Source organism: Lynx rufus, unplaced genomic scaffold (assembly GCF_022079265.1).
Source record: "Lynx rufus isolate CCGP_SWC_20201006 ecotype Redwood Valley unplaced genomic scaffold, mLynRuf1.p SCAF_11, whole genome shotgun sequence".
Lineage (NCBI taxonomy): Eukaryota > Metazoa > Chordata > Mammalia > Carnivora > Felidae > Lynx > Lynx rufus.
Window position 1 is genome coordinate 61077182 of NW_025814825.1, and position 12584 is coordinate 61089765.

Below are 12584 nucleotides of genomic sequence, written 5' to 3' on the forward strand. Positions count from 1 at the left end.
AAAAAAATCTAAGCGTTGCTGCTTTACAGAAATTGCGTAAGCGACGTCAACATTTCACGGAGGGGTGAGACCGACAGCCAGGTCGGGAAGTGCACCTTCAACAGAGGTGGCCGGCGTCAGGCAAATGTTCCCGGCGGGCAGAGCAAAAGCTGGGCCAGCGTCAGGGCAGAAGGGGTCCGAGAGGAATGGGGGCCCAGCCCGGGGCGGGAGTGGCCCCGGTGGGAGCTGCCCAGAAGCCGTACCGATAATGATCCTAGTCATCCTGCTCTGTTCCTCTGCAGAGCTGGCCTGCAGTCCTTGATGAATCTGGTGTGCGGCCAGGTCAAAGAGGTCCAGGTAATCTTCCACGGGGTAGCGGTCCCGAAGCCCATCTCTCAGGCGGACGATTCCTACGAGAACCAAGAAGCCCGCGTTACTGAGAACGAAACTGTCAACGGCCGGACGGTGGCCTCCTGGGAAGTAACCAGAGAGGGATATGAAGGCCCGGGGGCCCACCGGAGTAAGCTGCAGGAGGGGGCTCACAAGAAGGACGCCTGCAAACTGGCCGTCCTCTTTAATCCGTGCACGCTTCAGGGAGCGGAAGGCCACCATTCAGCCCCAAGTGGCAGCTTCAAGGACAGCCTGCCTGTTCGAGATCTATAAAAGCATCTGCTTGGAGGGCCAGAGACTTGGGGGCTGGTCACCACGTGCGCCAGACGGGCCCTAGAGTGGCTGAGCAGCGATGGCATCCAGAAGGCACGTGCTGTATCAGACAGACAAGGGAGTTTTTTAATCTGAGTTTCTGTTTCTGGCCTGTGGGGTCAGGCAGCTTGTCTGTCTGCCTCAACAGTCCCGGGACAAACGCTCGGTTGAACCCACGAGTCATTCTGGCATCGACCCACGCAGCCCAACTGTGCCCCCTGCCTTAAAAGCGGGTAAATTTCACGTGGAAATATGTTAACAGCACACTGTCCCAAACCACAACCATCAGGGTTAACGGAAAGCAGAGAGAGAACACCCGTGTGCAAAACAGCAAGAGGTTCAGGGAGACCCTGGGGATCGGATTCCAGAAGCATGTTCCTGGGCTTCCCTCTTCCCTGACAGTGGGAAGCTGGGTTTCATCAGGGCAAACGGTGAGCTGTGCAGGGAGATCACCCTATGTGAAACCGTGGCTCCCATAGCCGCTGCTGCCAAACCACAAAAGACACATTTACGCTTCTGTTCATCCGCTCCGGGAAGGACATCAAAAGTATGAAGTCAATTTGTCAGGATACAAACAGGACTTGGTCGAAACTCAGGTTCTACTAAGGAAAACTTTAAAGATTCCCTTCTAAGCAACCTGGGTCCTTTGCCTGAAACACGCCCTCGAGTCCCACCCGAGCTCTGACATTTGTCAAAGTGACCAAACATCTCCTGGCAGAAGGGAAAAGGTTAAGAGGAAACAGTGACATGAGGGCTGCAGGGTGGCTCCGGCTGGGTGGGGGCGGTATCCACGGTCACCCCTGTGGCAAAGGGGTGCTGCGAGCAAGGTCGCCCGGAATTATCTCGAGGTGATGTTCACTCTGAACTTGAGGCAGACAGATGGAGCAGGTCAGAGCAAGTTAGGCCCAAAGCAGCTCGATGACGTGTTCATGGTCCCTGGAGAAGCCAGCCAGAAGCTCAAACTTCACCCGGCGTGGCAGCCTTTGTAGTGTTCCCCAGGCAGGGGGGTGTTGGGGGCGGGAGGAGCTCTGGCAGGAACGGTGCAGAGCCGGGGACAGACAGCCCCAGAAATACGCCCACCTGGCACTTAACCACTCACCGCTGGCAGGTGTACCAAAGCTCTTCAGAACAAGAGCAGCTGCTGATTCTGCACCCTTCCCCTTGCCCTGTATACAGCCGGCACTCAATAAATGCTCCCTTGGTGACTGGGAGCTGGGTTCCAGCCCCACTGGAGGTTTGAGTGGGGGCGGCCCTGGATTAGCGAACTGTCTGCTCCCTGCGACTCGGGGACCTGCCCACCCTCCCTGGCGGGGCCTAGCACCACGGGACCTGGGATGGGAGCCGGAAACCACTTTAGGAGGAAGGCGGGAGGCGGGGACAGGAAGAAGCGCGCAGGCGCAGGCCCCTCCCCTCGCGGCGGCAGCTGGCGCTCACCAAAGCGCTTCCGGGTCCACCAGTGGGGCTCCTTGATGGCGGAGAATTTGACTTCCGGGTGCAGCCGGAGGCGGTCGTAGAGGTCGGTGGTGCCACACTTGGGCTGCCCGATGATGTAGAAGCGCGGCAGGCAGCGGAGGCGGAAGTGCTTCCCGCTGGCGTGCGACAGGTGGCCCCAGAAGGCCTTGCGCAGGGCGTCGAAGGTGGAGCGGAAGCGCTTGGAGTAGAGCACGTAGGAGTTGGTCAGGTAGGGGTCGGTGGTGTTCCTACCCGTGAACTCCTCGTACCAGCAGGGGCTCTTGCTATTTGGAAGAAATTTATTGGGGATTACCGAAAACATCTGCAACGAAAAAGAAAAAAAGGGAGAGACACACGAGGGGGGACAATTAGCAAGAACGCGTTCTAACCGCGATGCGATCATGCCCTAACCCTCACTACAGTGTTCGCGTTTCAACTGTTATGTGACAATGGCTAAGCACGAAAATAAAGCAAAACTTGGTAAATAGCCAAGGCCATGTTTTCTCCTTAGACCAAAATAAAACTAGAATTTGGAGAGAACGAAGATAAAAGCTTACTCAAAATCCATTCTACCATGATTTATCTTTCTTTTCTCTCACACGCGCGCACAGCAATCTAATTAAATTTCACAGTTGGAATCTTTTTACTAGTTGTGTATTTAAGTGACCATTAGGGACAAAAATACTAATTAGGACACAATAGACACAGGATTCTGGTGATCTACAAAAGCAACTTGAACCACCATGGCCGCGTTTCAAGTCCTGCGATGAAATTATGAGAAGGGGAGGCCCTTCTGGTATTTCTAGCTTCGCCCTTCAGTACTTCGAATTTCCTCCTTGGTGTAAACATCGTGAACGGACAGCCCTCTCCCAGTGCACTCTGATCTGTGAGGCCGTCAAATTATCCTTGTTACACATGAGAACATTTTTTTTCCCTCGTTTTTCTTCCTGTGTTCCCAAATATGGCCACAGAAAAGGAAGCATCTATTTTTAAAACTCAATCAATCAATGGAGATTAGCACAAGGCTACTCACGTGCAATTCCTGCTTCTTGAGATCTTCTATGTCTGGGAGCTGCCTGGTTGTGAACTCTATCCTGGCTGTGATGCTGTTGATAATTAATTTAATGCTTGGGTAGTCTTTCACGTACGAAATATTATTTACAGAGGGTTGGTGATGATGCTCTTTCGTGTCACTCGGGTTTTCACCGTCCATCAAGCTGGGATTGCTGGGGAAGGCTCCATAATGGAAAGGTGAGGAGATCAGAAGCTCTTGGTGGGCCCCAGAAAGGATGTAAGATGCCATCACCAAGGTCATGATCATCAATCCAAAAACCAGGCTACATCGCTTCCCCTTCTTGAAGCGCAGAAACCTGCCCCAGCTCTCATTGCCCTCAGCCCTCACCTCGAGAACAGCAAGCAAGTTCATCTGCTTACCGTCCACACGAAGCACAATTTTGTTCTCTCCTTTGCACACGGGGCACTCCAGGTGACTGTGAAGGGGGCCTCCTCCGCAGCCAACCTGCTGTTTGTGCTCGTTGTTGGGCAACAACTGTATGCAGCAATTAATGCAGTGCCTCATGGTAATGCCCTTGGACTGCTGGCCCACAGAGCCATGGGAGAGCCCCTGCGGAGCCCAGATGCATGCAAGTCGCGCTGGAACACTTTTTAAGGATGTCTTCTGGTTACGTAAGATGGTTTTAAGGCACAAGCAATGGAAACAAATATAAAAATGAGCAGGAGCCAAAGCACTAGACAATGAGGAAGTGCCTTCTTTGGTTCGACTCTGAAAGACAACAAAAAGAAGTGATCTCCAATTGTCATGTCCTGTAAGAGCCGCTGAAACCTCAGAAAAATCCCCAAGTCTGGGAACAATTCTGCCTGCCCTTCAGGTTTTTCCCATGGCACAGGATGAAGGGGAAGAATTCTCGCTAGAGAACACGGAAACTTCCAAGGGATGAGAAGAGATCATGGTCTCAGTGAGGGATGGGTTGGCATTCCATCCTTGGAGACGCCCGTGAAGATTTCTTCTTTTACATCTCGTGTTCCTTTCAAATGTTTCCTCTTCGGGGGGAGCAGAACCTTTAAAATGTCAGACCGCCTAAACAACAGAGAAAAGAGGTGTTAGTACCTTATGCGATGATCGCAGTAACCCTGGGATCATCTTCCGAGGAGAGAAGCTCTTTTCCACTCCTGTGTTTCAGCCAGTCTGCTCCGTCGCCAGCAAGTCATAGAAAATCACACAGGATAAAAGGAGACGTTTCAGGTCCTCAGTGCTTGGCTTTGGGGTTCAAGCTCTGCCACCAAATGTGGCTCCGCATATATCCTCTAGTGTCCCAGCCACACCACAGCCAAGTACCAGATCCCCAAATCTCAGGAGTTCACAGTCATTCTCGGATGCATGCAGGGTCAGTGACTGTTTGGACATACCCGTGCTTTTAAATCAACAAAATACCCAAGAAGCAGCCTGGTTAGGAAGAGGCGCGTGCAGAGATAATATGTTTTTTTCTCTCCCAATAGCACCAAGAGTCTCTTACCGAGATCTAACCTTTATTACCAGTTTAGGAGGCAAAAGTTAATGAAAATTTAGAAACACTGAAATGATTCTCTCCTTCAGTAGAGTGTATCATATAAAAAAAAAAAAAAACCATTTGACTTTAAGTTATTAAGCAATTAAATCCAACGTGCAGTATTCTCCTGAGTAACATAACACTCAGACCCTGAAATCATTTTTCACTTTCATCATCCTGGGGAAAACATGATTCTTAAAAATCCATTAACAGAATTCTGTGGTTATAAAATAGATTGTTGCCCAAATGACACTTCTTTGTAGATGTTGTAAAAAGAGCAAAAAAGGAGGCTTAGTTTCCAATAATGGTAGACCGCCGTGAACTAGCTGTGTGGCCCTGAGTAAGCCACGTGACCTGTCCAAGCTTTGCCACCCTCCCTAGTAAAATTAGGGCAAGAGCATCTCCCTTACGAGCTTGTTGCAAGTACTAAGTTAGTTAACGCACACCAAGAGTTTGCAGAATGCCTACACATAGTTGGCCTCCCCTAAAAGGTAGGCAACATGAAGACGTGTCATCAGTGACCATTACTATTAGGACTTTTCATGGTCAGTGAAGGCCAAGGACATTTGAAGTGGAATCAAAGACGGGAAATCCCAGCACGTTATTTTTCCTTAGCTCTCGAGAATGAATTACCCCAAAGGGCAGTGGACTCCCCTCCGACCCGGCACACACGCATACAGCCCTCAAACAATCCTACCTGTCAAGGCGGGATTAACTAACCCTCCATTAAAGCCGCCTTGTATTGGCTGGAAGGCTGAACAAGGAGAACTCACCGGCAGAAACCTTCCCTTCCCTTGAACCCAAAGGCCCACACCTTATCAAAATATGTGGACCGAGCAATAGCCAAGCAACATTTCCTAAAATGTCTTCCACTCAGTGCTCTGCACGTTGTCAATACCTGCTTTGTGCTTAAATTACTCGGAGAAAAGGGAAGATGGACAAAATCAAACAGACTTCTTTACCAACAGGACTTTCTGAAGCCTTTAATACTCTACTGAGCCCTGTGAATCCACAGGAGAGGAAGAGAATACACAAAATTTCCAAAACATAACCAGCCATGGAATTTTCACTAATGTCGCAAGGAACCAGCTTGAGAAATGCTAGTTAGTGAAGGCTGACATCGGGGTCAGGGCAGTTCTGGGAAGAGCAGAGGAGTCGGGGTGGTGTGGGCGGGGGCGGAGGCAAAGTGCTCTGGAACCAGGCCAACATCCAGGGCTCTGCCGCCCTCTCATCTCTGAGAGCAGTTGGAGGGACGTGACAGGAGCCTCAAGGCTCACATCTCTGCCTCCCATTTGCTCAACCACCCTTGACCCATCACTTGGTACAAACAATTCTTCCAAACCAAAGAAACAAAAGGGCAAGATCCCCTACTTGGAAATCCAATCGCTAAGCCAAGAAAACATTTTTTTACATGTTGAAGACAAGGACAAGCGGGTTAAAAGAAGGCTCCAACCAGGATCCCAGCGGGGAGCGTGTTCGCACCCTTCTGTGTCTCTGGCCGCAGAAAGTCTAATTAGATTTTTTTAAAAACATGGTCTTTGAAGCTCTAAGGCAAGAATGCACAAAATCCGGACCCAACGGAATGGGCAAAATATTCCCAAACACAAACAAAGGTTTCTTATTACAAGCAAAGTAAGTAAACGGGTCTGGGTAGTCGGGGAAGCGGACAGTCTCAACAGGGAGGCTCTGGGACACGGTGAGCCCAGGCATCTGTACCCCTGGGCAGCCTGCCCCCTCCAGCCAGACCGCTACTCCGTCTTGCTTCTTCCACATAAAACAGGGCGCAGAGAACTAGGGCAACAACTCATTCACCTGTCTGTCCTTTTGGCCCGCGGATCCCCTCTGAAGGGTGACTGTGTACCAGGCACTGCTGAAGAAGCCGTGGAGGTGTGGAGACCCAAAGCCAATACGAGATGGGGGCGGGGGGCAACAGAATAAAAACGACACATGTGGTCTTTGCCCCCAGTTCCTGGCACACGGCGTCTAAAACGCTTGGAATTTCCCAAGAGGTGACAGGAGCGCCTTTTACCCTTCAGCCACACCTGAGCTTATGCTAATGAGGTGACTCCTGAATGAAGCCCCAGGGAGCTTCAGGATGGGGCTGGTCACCAGAATGCCCGAGCCTTGATTAGCCAGTTAGAAGGCTGGAACTTAGGGCCCCACTTCCTCAACCTCCAGGGAGGAGACGGAGTTAATCATCAAGGAGCAGTGATTTATTAGTCATGCCTGTGCAATGGAACCTCCATGAAAGCCCCCAAATGCCAGGATTCAGAGAGCCTTCTAGTTGGAGATGGTGGCAGGGTGGCTCGTCCAGAAAGCAAGGCAGGAAAGCTCCACACCTCCTCCCCCCACATCTTGGCCTCTGCCTGTGTTCGGTCTGGCTATTTCTGAGTTGCTTCCTCTATAACAAACTGGTAATGGTAAATAAGGTGCTTTCGTGAATTCTCCGCGTTGTTCTAGTGAATTATCAGAACTAAGGAGGGCCCTGTGGGAACCTCTGAATTTGTGGCCAGGTCAAACGGAAGTTGGGTAGCCTAGGGACCCAGTATTTGCAACCGGCATCTGGAGTGGGGGCAGTCTTGGGGGACGGAACCCTTAATTTGTGGGGTTCGTGTGGGCTCCGGCTAGTTATTACTGGAATTGAATTGAATTGCAGGGCACCCAGCTGGTGCCTAGGGAGTTGGAGTTGGTGGCAAGGGGGAAACATCCGGGGGACCCTCTTTGAAAGAAAATACAAAGCTATCTTACAAGTTTTACCAAAACAGATGGCCAGTAGATAGTATGCAAAATACCCCTTGATGATGTTCATTAAGAAGTCATATGACCATATACCATACACGCTGGGCCCTTGTACGTGCAGGGCCGGCAGCTCTGAGGCTTCCAGACCAAGCCTTGTGTGGACGCGAGTGGTACAGAAGTGACGGCGACAGGGAGGTCTTTCCCCACCGGGAGATTATATCCTGCCAGGAGTTAGAGGCTACAGGGTAACAGACAATACATGCGACAAACCACAGCGATAAAGGCCATGAAGAAAATACAAAGGGAGCATACAATAAAACCATTAAAACAGGTGTCCGCAGTGCAGCACTAGGGCTAGATAATTCTTTGTCATCAGGGGCTTTTCTGTGCGCTGACCTCCACCCCCGCTGAGACTTGCAGCCTAACAGTAAAGGGGGTCTAGCAGCAGGATGTCCAGGGAAGGCCAGTGGGGACGGGACACCTGAATGCCAAGAAGGAAGCCAGCCACGTGGGACTGGGAGACAGAAGGACCCTGTGAAGGTGAGAAGCCGGGGGTCAAAGCCCAGGGGGACCACCAGGAGGGCAGACTCCTGGGCTTTGGGGCAGGCGAGGGGCAGGAACCAGATGCACGAGGAGGCAGGACCCAGACTCTGTAGGACCTGGAAGGCAGGAGTCAGGGCTGAGATTCATCCAAGTGCAAAAAAAGGATGCACATTACATATTCTCTCAAAAGGATCTTTACAATATGTGTAACTATTAACTAACATAACTCGGTGAAGAAAAATCGAATCAATGTCGCTGTGTTGAAAGGAAAATGGATTGCCGTTGGGGCTCCCGAATTGGCCTTTTCCACATGCCACAAATTATCCTGAGAACAGTCGCTCAGAGAAACCTAACACTCAGGTTGTTCTTCCTTAAAAAAATCAGCAACGCCTTTCCCTTGCACTTGACCTGTGTGGAATGTCCACATTTTGGTGCCAGTCGACTCAGATTAGTCAGGACCCTTGGCACTCCATGCAGGTGCTAAACCAGAGCACTCTGCTATATATTTCAGTGAGATTGCTTCCCAGCCTGGGCTCAATGCTGTGCCCTATGCATGCAGACTGTAATTGTGGGAACTGGTACCACCGTGAGAGATCAGATAACTGGTCCCAAAATAGAAAGCATTCAATTACCCAGCCCTGGCTAGGATGCCCCCTATTAACCTATGTACCCCAAGCATCATTAGCAAGCCATTTATAACAAAATTGTAATTGAGAGACCCAGAAATACCACTTTAGAGTAAGTAATTGAATGCCCCCTCAGTGTAAGATCGATAAAGGGCATCCAATTTCACCCTAGGAAAAACTTATTAAATTATGGTGGCCAGGAGCTGATAGAGCAGAAGAAAGATGTACAAAACTTCAAAAGAAATCTGGATGGAGTTAAATAAATAGCTTCATTTAGGTAGAACATTTACATCTGCCCTCTGGGAGAAGAGAGAAAAAAAAATAGCTGATTACGTTATTTTCCTTGACTGTTTTAAGGAAAAAGATTTCATGGGTCTTAAGTAACCTTTACTAAAAACACAAGGCTTTCTTCTGATTAGCATGTCTAACTGCTGACATTTCCTTTGGGCTATGTGTGTGGAAAAACATTTCTTCAAGGAATATTCATCAACAAGTGCAAGAAGGAACATTTTTTCGTGTTTAGCTCGAAGACATCAGATTGTCTCTGAGACTGAGAAGCAGCAAGCCTGGAGAGTCCTGTACAAACAACAGGTTACCAGTTCCGACCTTACGCCCGGAGCTTTACGCTTTTGATCACAATGCGGTCAAATCAACAGAATAAAGCTACAACCCTCAATTATCACACTCACCGTCTACACAGCATAGCGGAAGGAAGACAGTCAGCAGTCCTGCGGGCCAGGATGCCAACGCTGTGTCGACCTGGTGACTTTAGGCAAGTCACTTAAGTGATGCGGGCCTCTGTATTCTCAAAAGAAATCCTTGACGGTTACAGATCCCATGCACAGCCCTGGAGCTGGATGCCTGTGGCTTTGACATTGAGCGAGTCATGATACACGTCTCTTCCTGTGTGCCTGGATGTAAACTGGAAATACTCACTGGACCTATACCACAGCATTGCCGTGAGCCTCGAGTGATCAATTCATATGAAGCGTTTAGGAGAGTGGCCCATACTAAGTGTTAAATAACTATTAGCTATTTTTATACAGACATAGTCCCGGCCCACGAGAAGTATTTGATAAGTAGCAGTGGATTATTCTTTACTGTAGATTACACTGTTGGTTCCAGTTTATTACCCTGCCTCGCATTCTACTCTCCGTCGCATGAGTGACTTTGCAGCCCCTTCAACGAGCAGAGTGGAATACGTTTCTCCACCCTTTGGCTTCAGGTTGAGACTTGCGCTGGCCCACACAATGAGCAGAGATGACAACGGGCCAGTCCCAAGCCCAGGCCTTAAGACACGTCACGCGTACCCGCCTTGCCCTCTACACCTCTGCCATCGCCATGGGAAGAGTACGGCGGGCAGTGGCCGATCCGCTAACTGATCCGCTCTTCCGTAGGTTATGAACACGAGGTGTTACTAAGTTAGACCGGTATAACTGTACATTTATAAGTTCCCCAAAAGTGCGTTTATAGGAGTAAAGTGAATCACGAGCGGTTCAGGCCAAAGGAACTCATCCAGAGACCCAGTGAATCCACTGAATCCGTGCGTTTGCCTAATGGAACCCCTTGGCTAACACCAGAAGCAGATGTGCCAAAACAGTGCCGGCAACCCAGATGGCAGCCGTTCTCAAACAAGACAAAACTGCCCCAATGTCACGCACCAGGTTACTTTCTGGCAAAATGCGTGTTTGTGACAACCACAGCTGTTACGTTTTGTTATCTGGGCAGCTGACCCCATTCTCCCCACTTTTTGAGAACGACGCCTTCCTCCCCGCCTCTCTCTGGGACCACTATCATTTCTTCGGTGCTTCCTTGAGCAAACCTTTCCTACAGCCTAATCCTTATGATGTCCTTGCCAGATTTCACCTTTCCTGATGACTGAAACACCTCCTCTGTGCTTTGTCTAAAAGAGAGGTTTTCAAACTGTGTGATAGGACCTGCAGTGTCTTCCTGGCGGGCCCAAAACGTGTGTCCTATCCTACACAACACAGGTCGTTTTTAAAAGTTATTAAAGGGGCGCCTGGGTGGCGCAGTCGGTTAAGCGTCCGACTTCAGCCAGGTCACGATCTCGCGGTCCGTGGGTTTGAGCCCCGCATCGGGCTCTGGGCTGATGGCTCAGAGCCTGGAGCCTGTTTCCGATTCTGTGTCTCCCTCTCTCTGTGCCCCTCCCCCGTTAATGCTCTGTCTCTCTCTGTCCCAAAAATAAATAAACGTTGAAAAAAAAAAAAGTTATTAAAAAAATTTTTTTTTGTTGATGTTTATTTAGTTCTGAGAGAGAGAGAAACAGAGCACAAGCAGGGGAGGTTCAGAGAATCTGAGGCAGGCTTCAGGCTGTGAGCTGTCAGCACAGAGCCCAACGTGGGGCTGGAATTTGCAAACCGTGAGATTATGACCCGAGCCGAAGTCAGACATTTAACCAACTGAGCCACCCAGGAGCCCCTAAAAGTTATTTTTAAAGTATACTTGACTGTAGGGGCTGAGTGGCTGTAGAACCTGGGTGGCTCAGTCAGTTAAGCATCAACTCTTGATTTAGGCTCAGGTCACGTTCTCAGAGCTCATGGGATTGAGCCCCCATCTGGCTCTGTGCAGACAGTGGGAAGCCTGCTTGGGATTCTCTCTCTCCCTCTCTCTCTTTCTCTCTCTCTGCCCCTTCCCCATTCATGCACTCGCTCACACTCTCTCTCTCAAAAGAAACATTGTTAAAAAGTTAAAGCATACCTGACTGCATATGAAGTTCATCATCAACACTGTATGTGTTAATAATGGCTACTTCCCATGCCTTACAGTATAGAAAATATATTCCAGACTATTCTTTCATTCCATAAAATACATTCGTAAGAAACTGGCATTTCTGCTGTGATCAGATCTCCACAGGAGGCAGCCAACTCCTCCCCTGCATCTGGCCTAGGGGCCCGGTGATTTGCAACTTGCTAGAAAGTTTGGATGTAGCAAAACATGTTCTCTGAGCAGTGCAAACAAAGGGTTTCAGGCCTTGGAGTCAGGCAGACCTGCATTTCATTCCCACTCAATTCCTTGCCAGCTTTGTGATCGCAGGCAACTGACTTAACCATTTTGGGACTTTATTTCCTCATCTGTACAATGGGAGTGAAACCATCAGTGCTGCCTAGCGTGGATGTGAAGAGGAAATGAGATCATGTCTATAAAATGCTCACTCCAGCATCTGGCAAACTTCAATATACGGCAGGTGTCCTTTCCTTATTGGGGAAGCCCTCTGGCCCTCACTCCAGGCCCACTTGTATACAGAATTCTAGACACAGGTATCCGATTTTCCCGTCTGCAACTACTCTGAAGAAATGAATCAGAAGAGGCAGGTGACAGCGAGAGGCAGGCACAGAGAAGTCAGCCAGGTTTCTAGCAGAAATGACACGTTAAAGAGCAAAGCCAACTGGGATCATCCAGGTGCCCCAGGAGACCAGGGTGGGGAGCCCTGCAGAGTCTGAAACAGCTGCGGGTGCATCTTGGGAAAAGCTTAGCCCCTTCCGAACGATTATCCGTCCACAACTTGCTTCAGTGCTGAACAGAGAGGGTCAATTTTCCCAAAATGTGCCTGGTCCCAAAGTTCTAGACGTCTGGGCTAAGCAGACCGCTTCTTTACAGAGGGAGTGAAGAGACGGCAGAAAGGAACTCGTGGGGGATTCCTGGGGACTTCCGCTCTAAAGTCCTTCATGCTATGACCAATCTGCAAATGACGGTGGGCAGTCAGGGCCCAGGCCAATACCTGGGCAGGCTCTGGTGAATCAAACCTGCAAGGTACCCACTCATCCAGGCCCACAGGTCACAGATAAGGAAACCGAGGCCCAATGTGCTTTTGTACTTCCCCAAGGATGTGCAGCTCGTAACAGAGATCCAGTGTCCTGATCCCAGTCTTCCCGCACACCTTATCAGCGGGGAGCCCACCCTAACCTCCAGCCCTTCACCCTGGCCCGGCCCGGGACAGTCCTGCCCTTTCCCATCC

General features: G+C 49.9%; 1 protein-coding gene across 1 annotated transcript in view; it reads right to left on the reverse strand.

The window, feature by feature from the left end:
• The window catches only part of CHST15 (carbohydrate sulfotransferase 15), a 78476-nt gene that overhangs the window by 29301 nt on the left and 36591 nt on the right, over positions 1–12584 (reverse strand). Inside the window, exons 2-4 of the mRNA XM_047073571.1 lie at positions 3167–4231; positions 2116–2455; positions 243–389 (exon numbers count right to left, since the gene is read on the reverse strand). Of these exons, the coding sequence (XP_046929527.1) occupies positions 243–389; positions 2116–2455; positions 3167–3712 (1033 nt within the window). The 5' untranslated portion in view covers positions 3713–4231. The remainder of the gene's footprint in view (positions 1–242; positions 390–2115; positions 2456–3166; positions 4232–12584) is intronic.